We start from the raw sequence: 15,696 nt of genomic DNA on the forward strand, positions 1-15,696 counted from the left end.
TCTCATAGACTTCTATACAACTAGAGGAGTCGCCCCCTGGTGGACACCAGAGAGAATGCAGCTTTAAGAGGCTTCACTCGGCAGAACCAGAGGTTCCGTTTCCACAATACTGTACAACTCTTTAAGCCGAACAGACATAGATAATAACACATAAAAAGATGAATGAATAGATAATGCGCCCTGGAGCTGATCCACAGACAGCGAGTAATGAAGCAGCTGCTGGGACACTAGGAACGCCCTGGAGACATTCACTGATCCAATCCTTCGATGGCAGGGCGAAGGCCAGACTGCTGCATTTACGGGCAATTTTAGAATCATCCATTGACCTAAAGCTCCACACAGAGTCGGCATCGAACCCGGGTCCCTCTTGGTGCGAGGCAACAGTGCTAACTACCACATCACCGTGCAGCCCGCTACACAGGGATGCACAACGAAATGTCAAACAATACAAAAACACAAGTGTAGCGCATTGTTTGGGAGGACTGGGAGCTCTTTGGAGGTAAGAGACACATGCGAGTAAAAACCTTTCGAGGTTTTGACCAACATGTCTTTCTTTCTTTCATAAACTCATCTAAAAAGGTATTGAACAACCACCAGTCCTCACCTTCACATGAAGTTGCCGGGCAGAGTTTAAAGTATTTCAGTGTGGCTCTATGGATGATGGGTAATGAACCTGTGTGACCAAACTCCTCCTCAGGGTGGAGACATCCTGCATGTCTGACCACATCTGAGTTTAAAGACAAACTCACCCCGTGGGTGACTTCATCTCTGCTGGCGATATCGATGGGAGACACCTCCACGGTCCTCCATGTCTGCTCATCCAGGTCGTGGACCTGACACGGAGAAGGACAAGTAGGTAAAGCTCGGCTCAGGAAACTGTGTTTGTCCCAGGAGGACGTATTCAAATCTGTGCTGAGTGGAAACCAAATGAGATTCAAATATTAAAAACTGGTGTTTTGGAACTTTTTCTCCTTATTTCACACTTTGGTGAAGATTTCTATGAAATCAGGGAGATTCATTTATATCTTTATAGCTTCATGTTATAACAGAGAGCCTGCATTATAAACTAGGAGTGCACTGTTTATCAGGCAGGGATTATCTAATGAAAGATGCTCTCGTGTTGCATTGTGGGAAACGTAGGACCCAGTATGTCTAAGAGTCAGGACATCTCCGCTTCCGCCACTTCAAATGTGACTGTTCTTCCCTCTCTTTCTTTTAAAATCTTTTCTCAAACATCTCCAACCACACTTACATTCTCTATTGTTCCCATGTCTGGTTTGTGCCACGTCTCGATCTTTATCATAAAGTCGTCCTTCATGTACTCGTTCTGAAGAAGCAGGAGAGAGAACACACACATATCATCACGCTGGAGAGAAGAATGACACGAGGTGCTACCGTCACACTGAATGACGTCGGCAGCAGCTCAGTCATACCATGAATGGAGGATTCTGAGAGATGTACTTCGGCTAAATCCAATTAACCAATCAGACGTTTATACTGAAAGGACACAAGCGACGCCGCTCAGCTCAGCTTAACCCCTAGCTCGCAGGCGATGAGCGGCGACGTACGGGCTGTGAAGACGCTCAGCAGACATCACTCATGGGCGACAGTCTGCTGCACGCTGCACATACAGGAGTATCTGTGCACTCAACCAGCATGTAGAATAAGGCTGGAACGGTTTGGACTGACAACAGAACATCTGTACCTTTAACTCACACACACTGATTTTCCAATCGTGCAGATCTGCACTGTATGATAACAGTCCATTTTAATACAACGGGTTAAAATTCACTGTAATTCCATTAAAATTGATTTTGTTTTATTCTGTGATCGGGGATTTTTGCTCCCAGGGGACGAATTTACATCTGTAAAGGTTTGACTTGCACCGCTGAGCAAAAAGCAAGCTGTGATGCTGTTGCTGACCTTTTAAGGGAACAGAGAGGACCTCCTCTGTGGGAGTTACACTGCTCCGTGAAAGAGTCAAACATGTCCCTTGAAGAAATTGTGTGTTGATCGTTGTGCCGTTAGCAAACCGTGGAGAGCTTTTATTCCCTGAATGAAATGATAAACAAACCTCCAGGGTTTTAAACGACCCGTTACAGAGATGACAGACAGAAGCTCAGACTGACTGATGGTGTTTGTGGTTAGCTCGACAGCTGAGCAGTCGCTACATCACCGAGCTCCAACAACCAAACACTTCAGAGACATGCAGATGAATCTCACTGGGACCAAAGTGAGAAATAAAAGACTTCAGACTACTCACCGTCACAACTGCAGAGGACGGAGAGGGGAGAGGAAAAGAGAAGAGAGCATGAGCATCACGACTAAAACAACAGGTGGACAAACTGTTTAAGCTCCATATGGGAACATGTACTACATTCAGACATGGTGCACTAAAGCTACGGTGAGCATCTCTGCAGTGAAACAACATGAACTTACTGGTGCGACAGTACGGGTAGGCGTTCCAAGCCTTTTCGTGAAACACTAGCGCTCCCTCTGGTGCGATCATCTTCACATAACCTGGGACTTTACTGCAGAGAGAGAAGAAGGAAGTCAGACAATAGAGTCCATGGTCCTCAAATAAGACACCCATAGAGCTGGTTACATATGTACAAATGTAGCATCTTCAGAGCTGAATTAAAACATTTGGTTAATTATATGATTCTACGTGTAACGAATTATCCTTTTTGTTTTCCTGCAGTAAGTATCAAAGAACCAGTCACACAATGTAAAATAAGAGGAAAATCAGTTCTCCTTGTGCGTCTACGTAGAATTTCTGTATGCAGCTGGGATATTAAACTCCATTTAGAGTCAAACAGCCCATAAAGCAGGGGATGCTTTAGGGCGGGGCTACACTGTGATTGACAGGTCTCTACCAGAGACGTACACAGCGTCTCTACATCGCTCCTCCTCAGTCCAGATATGGTCACTTCCTGTTCACTGGCTGCAAAAAACCAACATGGCGACGGCCGTAATCCAAGATGACAGCGAATTCCTGAACTTGATGCTTCAAAACATCAGTCCACAAACCACTGGCTGACATCCCAATGACTCCATCCAGTTCTTCTACACAGCCTGTGAGCGGTTTCACATGCACTAACACGAGGGAAGCCTTGCGTTATCCGAGGGATGAAAGCGTAACTCTACTTTGCAGAAAGCGCCCTTTCTTCCGTGTAAACGTGGAGCACACGATGCAGGAATACATACGACGAGGTGAAGCCGGTTCAGTAAAATGGCTGCTCATCTTGGCATGCAGAGTATCAACAACCCAACGTCTCCCCTCAGACTGCTGCCAAAATGTTCCTACCGTCGGCCTTAACAGCTGGCAACAAGCGCTGTCTGTTTCCTTCCATCCAAACAAACACGTCCAGACGGAGGCAAAAAATCCAGCTCATGTTTCTGTTGCCGGTGCTCCAGGTTTTATGTGTCGTACCTCCTTAGGTTACTCAGCCAACAGGTGAAAGCAACGCCATAAAAGCCTGCTTTGTGAAGCTGCTATTTATAAATAATTTACATTTCTCAGTCTGGTTGATGTCTGTCACAAAGACGCTGCCTCAGTCCTGTTCTCTCCATCCCCATCACTGCTGCATGCATGTTGCTCTAAAGCTTCGCCTTCACTGTGCATAGAGGACCTTACGGCTTCATTCCAGAGACTTGCCTCTTTAGGTGGTAGATTTTATGTGTGTACTGCCCCTTCTCCCCATCCTTCTCGTACGGCTCGTTCTTCAGCACCTCGATGCCCTCTCCTCCTCCCGTCTCGTTCTTGCTGGCCTCAGCAACAGAGAACAGCTGCCCTACTTGATACTGGGAGGAAAGGGAAGAGAGGAAAGAAAAGACAGACTGAATGAAACAGCGTTAAACTGCAGGAACGAGTGCTGTGAAAGACTGGGCAGGTTCCTGAAGTTAAGGCAGGTGCCTCAAGGGTGCAGTACCACAGACAGCCACTAGATGCTACGCAGGAAATCCCAGACTGTGTTCAAGTGTACTGAAAAAGGCCAGACTTTGTTTAAACGGGTTTCATATAGCGCACACGCATATGGATATCTGAGGATCTTAATGAGGTGTGGTTCATGCTGATCCTTTAAATTCTGGTGTTTTTGCTGCTTAATCATCCCTTGTCTTTCAGCAGATTTCCACACTTTTGTTCCAACTGAAGTCATAAATTCAGCATCATAATCAGCCACATGCTTCTCTTTGCTGCACAGTGTGTGTATATTTAATAGAACAATGTCCGACAGTCTGTTTTGGGGTAATAGACTGTCGGACAAATGGGCTTTCTTTTGGACCAAAGGGACATGGAGTTTCTGAATATTGTGCGACAAACACCCCAACAACCACCTCAACCACCAACTAAAGCACCATATCTGTCCTGAGATCAGCCAGCAGCTGGGATACAGTGAATATGGAAGTGTAGCCGATATGTACAAATAACATTCAATGTTCGTCACAGAACGGGGCTAGCTACAACCGCCAACGTTCGTGTTAGCGTCAAATTTGGAGTCCGATTAGCTTTAGTGTTGTGCAGTTAACGTTAGCCCGTCAGACGCTCTGTCTAGACGGGGTCTCGATGTGTGGACGCGGACACTATTTAAACCGTATTGCTGAACCACATTTTCACATCACACTGGTGATAAACAGCTTCAAAACATCCCTTTGTTGTTTCCCTTCAGTCTAAAGGAAAGGACTTGAATGAATCATCTTTGTGGCCTCATTGGGCCCCAGAGGACTACGTCTTAAGATGGAATATTAACCGCTGTTGTTTAGGACGTTACTGCTGACACCATTATTGTTATGTGGTTTACTCATTCTACAGAAAACCCAGAGAAACTAAACGCTTTAACTGCCAGTCACGATGATTTTCCCTTTGCAGAGAAGGCAGTGAAAAAGGGCCAGTGTTTGACGTCACTGGATGTCAGACTGGGGTCTGGGCTCACTTGGTCTGATTCAGAGAGGCGATAAAAAGAAGCGATTGCAATTTAAGAGAAAGATGACAAGAGAGATTGTGGTTTTAAAGGCTGAGCTCACAGTCCAGTCCAGCTCCCTCTGCAAACACCACCACCAGCCTGTCACACCAGCACCAGCGCTCTCTAACAAAGGCTATTCTGTCTCGGCTCGTGACCCAGACGAAGGCCTGAGTGGACCAGCAGTTCAGGAGAAAAATATACAACACAAAGATCATGCTTTAGCTGTGATACACAATATGTTTTGTGGAAGAAACAACTCAGAATAGCTTGTGATGTCAAAGAGGGTATGGAGGCAACGATTACTCACCTCTTCCACAGAGACTGGCAACACTACACGGCTGAGAGAGGGAAACAAGGGAGCGGTGGGGCAGGAAGTGGAGAGAGAAACAAACAAAGTTCAACACATTAGTGTGGAAACAGAGCGGTAGAATACTGGAGACGGTGTTCAAATGTTTGATGTGTAACAGACAACCAAAGACTAATGAAACTGTCATTCTTTATCTTAATATCACCACAAATGCTTGAGCATTAACTGAATCTTTGGGTGGCTGAATGGCACTGAGTGACCTCGTGAAGATGCCAAAGCATGAAGCATGTGAGGATGAACTTCACTCTGACCATCTTTGGGGAAAGAATGAAGCGACTCTGCTGCTAAAAGAGGAAAGTCTCCCAGTCCGAACATCTAAACTCTGCTTTAGTCCACAAAAGTATGTCATGTGGAAACAGCATATGGTTGTAGCTACACGCCTGTTATTAAACAACAAGAATTCCTCTTAATAGGAGGAGGGTTTCCTAAAACCATGACATAATCTGCATTAACTATTAAAAAAAAGAGTGTTAGCAGGATAATCACAGTAAGGACTCATGCTGCAACAATCCAGTGCTTTGAAAATTCAATATAAATATATATATATTCCTGTTTAATCTCAGGTCAAAATGACATATTGGTTTTACTTCATTTTGGGTGATGCCTTCTCCTTTGAATCAATGACATCCATATCTCATAGAAACAGACGAGGCTCAAACAGCAGCATAACCAGGGATGCATTATAAACAGCCTATAGTTAAATATTACAGCTTAATTATGGAATCCTGTGCAAAGATTGGCAGATTGAGGACCTTTAACCTGAACATGAGCTGACTGATGGAGCTCGCTGGGGCTGACAATATGCAGTCTATGATGTAAACAAGTTGAAAGCTATTACACAATGTAATTACAGTCAAGAGAATCACGATAGACACGGAGAATATGATATAAAACTATGTCAAAGATTATGGATATGGCCAATCATACTCATATAAGAACTCTACAGAAGAAACCATCGATAGACGCAAAATAAATCTGCAACTTTTGTTCTGGCAAAATGACATTAACTGTTCTCAGTGTCCTTATTATCAGTGTTTTGTGTGTTTTTATATCATTGCAAACTGAAAGTATCCTGGTTTACACTGTTTGTCAGACGTGATGTTAGGTTAAGGATATCGTCAGCATTTTATGACATTTTATGGACTAAACGCTGAATTACGTGGCCGAGAAAATCATCTGCAGACAATCGATGTTGTAAATAGTTTAGTTTTACTAACAAACATCTGCATCTCTCAGCTCTCACATTCACCACGTTTTCACCCTCAACGTGGACTTATTGATGTGCCACACAGAGAACTTCACAACACACACACACACACACACACACACACACACACACACTCATTGTGACAAGTTACATTTTCAAAAGACACATCCACGCTGAGGTTTTGGTGTTCATGGAACTGTGAACAATGAAGCTCAACTGGAAGAACGAGGCCGGGCGGTGGCTTTAGTAACAGAGATAAAATAACTAATGTTGCAAAAGCATCCACTGCATGAGACTGTGAAGAACATGAACACACCTGTTAATATCACTGAATTCACCACGAGACAAGGAACCAATGTGAAATCTTTTTCCTGTAGCTGTCTTTAGAGGCATCGGTCTCATTTTACCGGCTTAAAAGCGGAAGAATTATTCAAAAGCGTTTGTGTTTTGCTTCTACGCGAGATCAAAAGTCAGCCAATAAAAATGTGAAGGCCTGCTTGATCTGCTTCATTATTTGCTGTTGAGAAATTGATTGTGTTGTGCCAGGAAAAACATGCATATCACTGAGGCCAGGGACAGAACACATCTGTGGAATTGCATCCATAATATTCACACTGTATTAACACTGACTGGCACTCTGTGTGACAGAGCCACTGCAGCAGAGGAAGGGTTTGCACTGGAAATAGCTTTGTTGGATTATAAAGGGCAGAACTATTCGACAAAAGGTCGAACAGTCACAGGTCAAGTGGTGGTGTAGTCCAGGTAACCTGAAGTTATGTAAGACCCAGTCTAAGTCCTCTGTGTGCCTCTGTAGACATGACAGACACCTGCAGCACAGGTACAGCAGGGAGTCAGCCTTTATACAGGTCTCAGTATTCAGCTGCTTTATTTCTCTCAACCATCAACAGAAGATTAATCAGCAAGTATTTTGATCAGCAAGCAAGCAAACATTTTGATGCCAGAAGTGACAGTAGTGTGAATATCTTTAACTTCTGGATTAGTGATGGACTGATGGATGTTTATGAAATAATGTCTGCGCTGCTGGCAGCCTTCTAACTTTGGCTTCTGTGGAACAAAGTTAGCCACTAAACATTGTTCATCTTTTATTTATGTAAGTTTACAACTTCTTGTTCTCTCTCAGAAACAAGCAGATGCTGCCATCTTCTGAAAAATGCTCTTGTTAAAACTGAAACTATTAATTTATAAGTGATCAAGATTGATTTGCAGATGTGCACCCTCAAACGCTGAATAAGACCAAAAAATGACCATTAAGTTGAATCAACATCTGTTAGTAAACAACAAACTTCTCCAAATTGGTATTTCTACTGTAGTGTTCTCATGTATGGGGGGAAACTGTGGGAGAGATCCTGGAGTTCCCCCCATACATTAGAACACCATCAATCCCACTGAGGCATCACTAATAACACCACAGAGCTCTCTGTCAGACGCATTCGATTGTTCACTTCTATATCGGTGCTCTGAGAAAACTAATTGGCAGCACTAGTGTTGAATGTGCTTTTCTCTTCGTGAGCTCAAGACACAGGCCTCCACATTCTGTTGGCTTTACTTCTTATATTGTGAGTAAGATAGTTAGTAGATAGACACTCGATTAGAGAGCAGATTCTGAGCAACATATTCTACATCTAATCTTAAATTAACCTTTTTTTAAACTGACCACTCGGGCCAAGATCATCTTCAATTTATTTATTATTTCATGTAATTGATCCGGTTTTTCTTCTTTACTGTATAGGCTTATGACTCTCTTGTTAATTGTTAAAGGACTTTCTTACTGTGTTAATTAAAAGCTGTACCGCTGAACACAACACAGAGGAGTGGGTTAACCAGGGCTAGCTTAACACCTCAAGGCTACAACAGGTACCATTATCTGGAGCTCATAAACAGGTTAGCCACATAGTACAAGCTAGTTAGCGTTGCTGAGAAAACATTGCAGACCATCCTCTCCATCACCTACTGCAGGGACAGACTCATCCAGATACAGGAGAACATTCCACTGCAATAACACTTTATAATAAATCACCTCTGGCCAAATCAATATCACCATTACTCTGTTGTTTGGTTAAATCTTTGCACTAATGTTTAGTCAGTCAATTGAATATGATTCCATTTCATTGTATATATTGTGCCTTTGATATTTTTTGCTCTGTTATTTTATTTACCTGTACCAACAATTTCCCCTTGCAGGATTAATAAAGTATCTACCTGTCTGTCTGTCTGTCTGTCTGTCTATCAGCCGCCCTGTTATAAGAGCTACTGTACAAAGTAACAGCAAAGTAGTTCCATGTAACCTCAAGCTAGCTTGAAGGGTACAACTGCTAACGTGATATAACCCAACAATGAAGGCTCATTTCTGCCAAATTCTTCGACAAAGTTATGTTTTATTCACCTACTCGGTGGTTAACATGTGTCAGATGTGTGCATTTACAAAATCAAACACCGTTGTCAGGAAAAATTGTCATGCTAACGGCTAGCCGGCTGCTAAAGCTAACCTAACTACAGCTAGCTAGCATTCGTGGTAAATCCGAACCTTAATCTGTCGCTCACGCGACCGAAAGCTTAACATCACGGCACCTTTTGCAGATGTAGCACGATGCTAACTGGCTAAGCTAATATCGGGTGTTTTTATTCAACCATTAAAGTCGTTTTTATGTAACTCATTTTCATTAAGAAGCTAATTACCCCCTCAGATGCTAACGCTAGCTCGCACTTAGCACCGCCTAAAAAAGACCGGTGTAGGTCCCGTTATCCACGTCCTGATCCACCCTGCTCAACGCGGGTTCTTTACGGACAACATACTGGTAAAACCAAGCGACTGACACCACTAAACGACACACGCACGTCTTTACTCCTCAATAATAAGCACTCGGGCGGATGAAAACGCGACCGTAAAATGTACTAAAAGACGTTTTTTAAAAACACTTCAGACTCACTATTCCTTGATGAGCACCATCTTCGTCACCCCGGGCTGCGCATGCGCACTGGTGACGGACAACAGACAACAAGTTCGGTCCGCCCTCCAGGAAAAATAGGATTGGCTGAAACATCCTTTTAAACAACATTTACTGACATTGATATAATTTAATATTTAATTAATTATTAGAGAAAGACAGAATGAAAGAAAGAATAAGAGCCACAATAAATACATTTTCATAAATGTGAATGCAAACTGAAGTTTTCACAGTGGTGGAAAGTAACTAAGTACATTCACTCAAGTACTGAACTTTAACTGCAATTTTGAGGTACTTGTCACTTAAATATTTCCATTTAATGCTACTTTACACTTCTACATTTAGATTTTTTTTACATTTATTTGACATCATGAGTCACTTTGTGGACTAGATTCAGATTATTAATGTAAAAATGGATTTATTATTATTGATGAAGTTTCCCAGTAATCAAAATGAGCTCCACCTTTACCAACTGCAACATTACAGTGAACACATTAATGCATTGATAATTATAATCTAGATATATATATATATTATATATTATTCTGAAATAGGATAATCTGAACAATAGAGCACTTTTATTTTGATGCTAATACTCGTACTTTTACTCAAGTAGGATTTTCAATGCAAGACTTTTACTTGTAACAGAGTATTTATACACTGTGGTATTACTACTTTCACTGAAGTAAAATATCTGAGTTCTTACTACTTACTTTTACTATTTACTTTGATTGTAATCCTCTCTCTTCAAGAGATATGATTTATTTAATTACATTGTTATGCAAATTACATTTGAATATGTTTGAATTCTTTCATTACAAAGATTAAAGCAGCAACTGGTAAAAAAGTTTATGAGTGTCTAAAACACATGTAATTTATCTGTAGCATCTTATTGCTTCATATTTAGAATAAATAATATTTCATTGCGTCACAGTCAGATCCACTCCCTCCTCATCAGTCTAACTCCCTTCACCTTTCACTCACCTGCGTCTGATCACTCATCGAGCCACTACAGAGACCCCTGCCTCTCAGACACTCATGGCCAGACTGTTTGATATTGAATGGCAGACTTTCCAGCTCTTTATCCCGGACTGATTTCCTGTTGTCGACTCTGGCACACATTGTCGTAGCTCTTGTTGTGTTTTTGCTGTATCGATTTCTAAAGTCATTCTGATATGTATTTCATCTGTACATCTTGTTCCAGCTGTGATGTCTGATTGTTTTATATTTAAAAATAATGTGTTTTCTACCTGATTGTCTCAGTATTTAAGAATATTCTTTTTAACGATCACAAAATTCTACCAGCTGATCACTCATCAAAGGAATGAGAAGAGTTTCAGAGAAAATATCAGAGGTTTACAATAGTAATATAATGAGTAAAGTATTAAAAGAGCACCATTAAGTTTCATACATTGTCTGACTAAAGTATCACAACAGCACTATTAATATCTACTCTACAGGTATATCTTGTTAAAGTAGAAGTATTTAGATCATTAAGGAAACGTAACCATAAACTCACTGTGTTACAATTTTAGAATTTAGGTAAATATTACTACTTCTAAGATCTAATCAAAGATTTTCTGTTTCGTGTTTATCGTGAGTGGAAAGAGAATTGATTATGAAAACAAAACAAGGAAAGGAACATTTTTATTTGTCCACGTCTTCAGATATTTCTAAATAGGAGTCTGGCACCAATGCAAAATTGTACATTATAAAGTCAGTCTGACGGCGAACAGCAAGAGGCACCATGCTGACAATCACACATGACAATCAAATCTCCATAAAAAATATCAAAATGTTTTCCTCTCGTCTTTTAATTGTCTTTATATAAAATGTGTTATAAGGACTGGAAAACACGGCTTACTTTACAAAATAAACGGCGACAATCGTGACGTTTAACAATAATTAATACACGATAAATCAAATTCAGGTCGACTCACACAAACGTATAGCGAGCAGTGAGGTGGACAGGAAACGTTCTCAGTCAGCAGACTGAGGACAGATCATGGAGACATGAGACACGAAGACATGAAGACTCGAAGACTCATGCTCTCTAGTCATGAAAACAAAGATTAAAGCCTCAACAAGTCTCTCCAGGAGTCCTCTGGTCCTTCCAGCTCTCTCCAGAATGAAGGCACAGTCATCACATTCAAAACATCCCTTCACCAAAACAAAGTAGCGATGTGTAAAATCAGTCAGTACGAAACGGTACTTTTCTTTTTTAAATCAACAGGTATTGCTTTAAAAAAAACGTGGTAGTATTTAGCTGACAAATGGACAGCGTCTGTCAAGGTACAAACACCGAGAAAGACACAGAAGACTCCTCTCAACATTTGGAGGAAGGAAAGAAATGTCCAGGTGAGAGGAACTTGTATCCGTTCCCAGAGGGGAGCTTGACGCCTCCTTTAGCAGGAGGAGGTCTGGCCTCCAGTTTTTGGGGACCTCTGTGGCTCTCCGATCCGTCTGCGTTTTTGCTGACGGACTCGTGTCTCGGTGAGAGACTAAGCAAACCCAAAACGTCCTTCTGCACCGTGCTCATCTTTTTATTACTCCCACCTCGGAGTAAGCTGGCGTTGCAGGGCAGCTCGTGTTTCTGGCCCGCGTTGTTGGCCCAGAAGGTCTTTAAGTCATGCACGGCCTGGACTTTACTGTCCCGCTTGGACCGGGTGAGTTCGGGGGTGTTTGCGGGGCTGGAGGAGGAGGCGGAGACGGATCCCGCGGAGGAGTAGGAGAGGGCCGGCGACGGGGCGCTGTCGGCCGGAGAGTGTGAGGGCGAGATGTGGGCGGCGTACGGCGAGGTGGGGTACCTCAGTTTGAGCTGCACGTGCACATCTGGGGACACGGCGGGGAGAGACAAAGAGGGAGAGGAGGGAGCCGGGCTGCTGATCTTCTGCAGAGACGAGGAGCGCGACGGAGGCTTTGGTCGAGTCGGGGGAGGCGTTGATGTGGAGAGGGAGAAGAGAGGGGAGGAGCACGGCTTCAGGCCGGCTCTGCTGGGCGGCCGGCTGAACGCGCTGCTCTCCGAGGGCCGAAAGCCTCGCGCTCCTCCGGCGGGAGTCAAAGTCGGGGTAGTAGGAGTTGACGGCGTCGTCCCCCTGACGCTGTTGGCCCTCTGCAGGCTCTCCACGGCTTGCATGTGGCTCTGGGTCTCCTCCAGGATCTTCTGGGCCAGTTCCTGCGGGTCCAGCTGTCCCACGGGCCCCGTCCTCTCCTCCTGGGACTTCACCGTGCTGTCCGTCTCCGTGCTGGACTGGTCCGACTCCGAGCTGCTCGCCTTCCCTTTCCCCGTGCTCTGAGGAGCAGCGCTGGAAATAAAACAAGAACAAGAGCTGCAAATCAGCTTTAAATGCTGTGACATAGCTGTCACAACTGTTTCATTCTCACTTTATATGTAAAATATCAGAGGGATAATAAGAGACACATGAGGAGGTATCTCAGGGGTCCAAAAGAAGAGTTAGTTATTTCCTGTAACTTCACTGGCAGATTCTTTCACCAGCTTCAGGAAAATATGATTTTTAGGGTTCTTATAGATAAAAAAGACTTAAGATACAGATATTAGTACAGTTAAACGAGGAGCTTTTGCACATCTTTTCTCTTTTAATATACGCGTGACACTGTAATAATATACTTGTTTTAACGTACTTTTATTTGTTTGTTTACCGTATTTTATTTTAAAATTTCATATTTTCTGTTTTACTCTTATGCTAATTATTTCTTATATGTGTAATGTGTAATCTGATTCTGAACAAGAGCTTAAAACACCATCACATATCTGTCACAACAGTTTCATCATCACTTGATAAAGTGTGTAAAATATCAGAGAGGCCAGAGATACACAGCTGTGATGGATGAGGAGTTATTTCAGGGGTCACAGTTATTTTCTGCCCTTAAAAATTGGTATTTTGGTTCCAACAACGATAAAAAACCTGCTGTCAGCCTGCTTTATTTTATTCTATATTTTGTCTATATTATATTTGACCCTGTATTTTAACTTCTGCACTATTTTATGTCTTAGATTCTCATTTCTACTTGTGTGATTCTTCTTTGCATTCATATTTAATAAGCGTTGTAGGAGGGATGGGAAGGTTTTCATTGCCGACGTCTCCTCTGTAATGGTTTTGCACATTAAAGTAAAGCACTTGAAATGTGCTGCATGTACAAGAGGAAACGTCAGAGTCTCTTTCTTTCTCATAATAACAACAGACTTACATTTCTTTGGGGTTGGGGCTGGTGTGGACTTTCAGCGGCGGTGGCGGAGCTTTGATCGGAGACGTCGGCGTGCTGATGCTTCCCTTGGAGGAGATCATAACCGGGTACCCGTGACCCCCGGCCGACCCTCTCCCGGCTCCGCCTCTGCCGTGTCGGTGTCCCGCAGGCAGAGGCAGCGTGTCACAGTCCCTCCTCCCTCGCCCTAGCGGCTCGCTGCTTACAATGGAGAACCCCTCATACTCCTCTTCCTCTCCTCTTCCCCCTCCTCCGTGATTGGTCAGCCGACCTCTCGACAGGCCGCTCGAGTGGCGGTGCGAGGCGTAGAGGCCCGTTCCCCCGCCGCGAGGCCTCTCCGGCTCCTGCTGGTGCTGGTGGGAGCGCTGGCTGATGATGTCGCTGCCGGCGGGCTCGGGTCGCGACAGGAAGCTGAGGGAGGAGGCGAGCGAGCTGAGGCTGTAGACGGAGATGGCGTCGCAGGAGAGGTTGTCCGGGCAGACGGGGGGCAAGAAGGAGGAGGGCTGAGGCGGGTAGCACCCGAAGGAGAGGGGTAAGGAGTGAGGCTGGGAGGCGGACTGGGAGGAGGACAGAGACTCCAGGGACGAGGAGCTGTCCATGCTCAGACGCTTGGGAAGCTCTGTGGAGTCTGAGAGGAGGGTTAAAGGTGAATAGGGTCAAAATATTAACTCATAGATCTCACCATGAGAGTTTTCTGAAATCTTATTTTTAAATATGCAAATGAGACATTATCTAATGGTAACTTTTGGTGAATTTAGGAGAATGTCTGGGAGAGTTTTAAAAAACAGGAACATAAAGTTCTGCATTATTCTCACCAAAGAGCGCCAGAAGAGACTGGAGGGCGAAGTGCATGATGCGCCTGCTGGCCTGCTTCCCGGTCTTCAGCAGGACCTCCTCCTGACCCACCTCACAGAGATCGAAGCCTGAGAGAGACGGGATGTACCCAAGTACATTTACAAAGTAGTGCACCTTCCATTTTATGCTAATTCACACCTCTAACTCTACTGTTGAGACGGAAATATAAATACATAAATATATATATATTCTCATCCCAAGCAGCAATATGCTTTCATTCATAATACTCATCACCACAAATGTATTGTTACCTACTCACTAAGTTTCCCTTTCAAAATAAGAGTGAAACTCGGTTTAATCTGTCGAGGACTCACCGAGCGCCGCCAGGAACTCGTGGCAGCCCGGAAGCCTCCAGAGCTGCACGCTTATGGACACTTGAATGGGAGCCAGAGAAAAGTCCTGGTCTTTGTCGCCCGACTGCAACTGAACCAGCACCTGGTGAAGCTTCGGAGGGGAACGCACACATCATCACTGTTATTATGAGATGCTACAGTGAGTTTGTCTCTTTCTTTGGTTGTAGCAACCACATCTTTTCAAACACTTTGACCGGTGCCACACTGTCTCTGAAACACTTACCATTCCCACCATGCTTTTAACCGCCTTTGTGAGGAGGCGTATGAGAGAAGAGGAAACACAACTTTAGTGGTTTATTCCAGCGTAAACTGGGTTTGAGTCACTGCACACTGAGGCCATGCACGGGTGATGGAGGGCGACGACTAACAAGTAAGGGACGTCTCACGTCAGATGCACGGTAAGCACGGGCAGCAACACACACGCATTCAACTGGAGGACTCGTCATTTCAGGTGGATTTTAAAACTCTCTGGACTGATGCAAATCACCTTCATTCATCACGACATGAACCAGCGGTGGAAAGTAACTCCTGCTGGAGTCTGAGCTGAAGGAGGTTCTGGTGAACCTGCATGAGTTCATCTGGTTTCACCAGAATCCGACCCGGTGGCTCCGATGACGAGCATTAAGAATAACTCTATAGAAACAGACCATCTTCTCTCTGATGGTCTCTGTACTGATGGAGGTCTGATAGAGGATCAGGACTACATGGAGACTGTTCATATAGAGGATCAGGACTACACGGAGACTGGTTCATATAGAGG

General features: G+C 43.8%; 2 protein-coding genes across 5 annotated transcripts in view; both read right to left on the reverse strand.

The window, feature by feature from the left end:
- pitpnb (phosphatidylinositol transfer protein, beta) overlaps positions 1–9,561 on the reverse strand; it is a 13,720-nt gene extending 4,159 nt beyond the window's left edge. For both annotated transcript variants that reach the window (XM_031875159.1, XM_031875160.1), the window contains exons 1-7: positions 9,487–9,561; positions 5,272–5,302; positions 3,659–3,804; positions 2,440–2,531; positions 2,264–2,271; positions 1,253–1,327; positions 750–833 (exon numbers count right to left, since the gene is read on the reverse strand). In XM_031875159.1, coding sequence (XP_031731019.1) covers positions 750–833; positions 1,253–1,327; positions 2,264–2,271; positions 2,440–2,531; positions 3,659–3,804; positions 5,272–5,302; positions 9,487–9,506 — 456 coding nt within the window. In that variant the 5' untranslated portion in view covers positions 9,507–9,561. The remainder of the gene's footprint in view (positions 1–749; positions 834–1,252; positions 1,328–2,263; positions 2,272–2,439; positions 2,532–3,658; positions 3,805–5,271; positions 5,303–9,486) is intronic.
- Positions 9,562–11,312: 1,751 nt separating this feature from the next.
- LOC116398643 (tetratricopeptide repeat protein 28-like) overlaps positions 11,313–15,696 on the reverse strand; it is a 17,099-nt gene continuing 12,715 nt past the window's right edge. For 2 of the 3 annotated variants that reach the window (XM_031875120.1, XM_031875119.1), the window contains exons 17-21: positions 15,160–15,183; positions 14,898–15,027; positions 14,544–14,651; positions 13,714–14,356; positions 11,313–12,809 (exon numbers count right to left, since the gene is read on the reverse strand). In XM_031875120.1, coding sequence (XP_031730980.1) covers positions 11,831–12,809; positions 13,714–14,356; positions 14,544–14,651; positions 14,898–15,027; positions 15,160–15,183 — 1,884 coding nt within the window. In that variant the 3' untranslated portion in view covers positions 11,313–11,830. The remainder of the gene's footprint in view (positions 12,810–13,713; positions 14,357–14,543; positions 14,652–14,897; positions 15,028–15,159; positions 15,184–15,696) is intronic. The other variant, XM_031875121.1, reaches the window with a different exon arrangement.

The sequence above is a fragment of the Anarrhichthys ocellatus genome, unplaced genomic scaffold (genome assembly GCF_004355925.1).
Source record: "Anarrhichthys ocellatus isolate YVR2014 unplaced genomic scaffold, GSC_Weel_1.0 scaffold87, whole genome shotgun sequence".
Taxonomy (NCBI): domain Eukaryota; kingdom Metazoa; phylum Chordata; class Actinopteri; order Perciformes; family Anarhichadidae; genus Anarrhichthys; species Anarrhichthys ocellatus.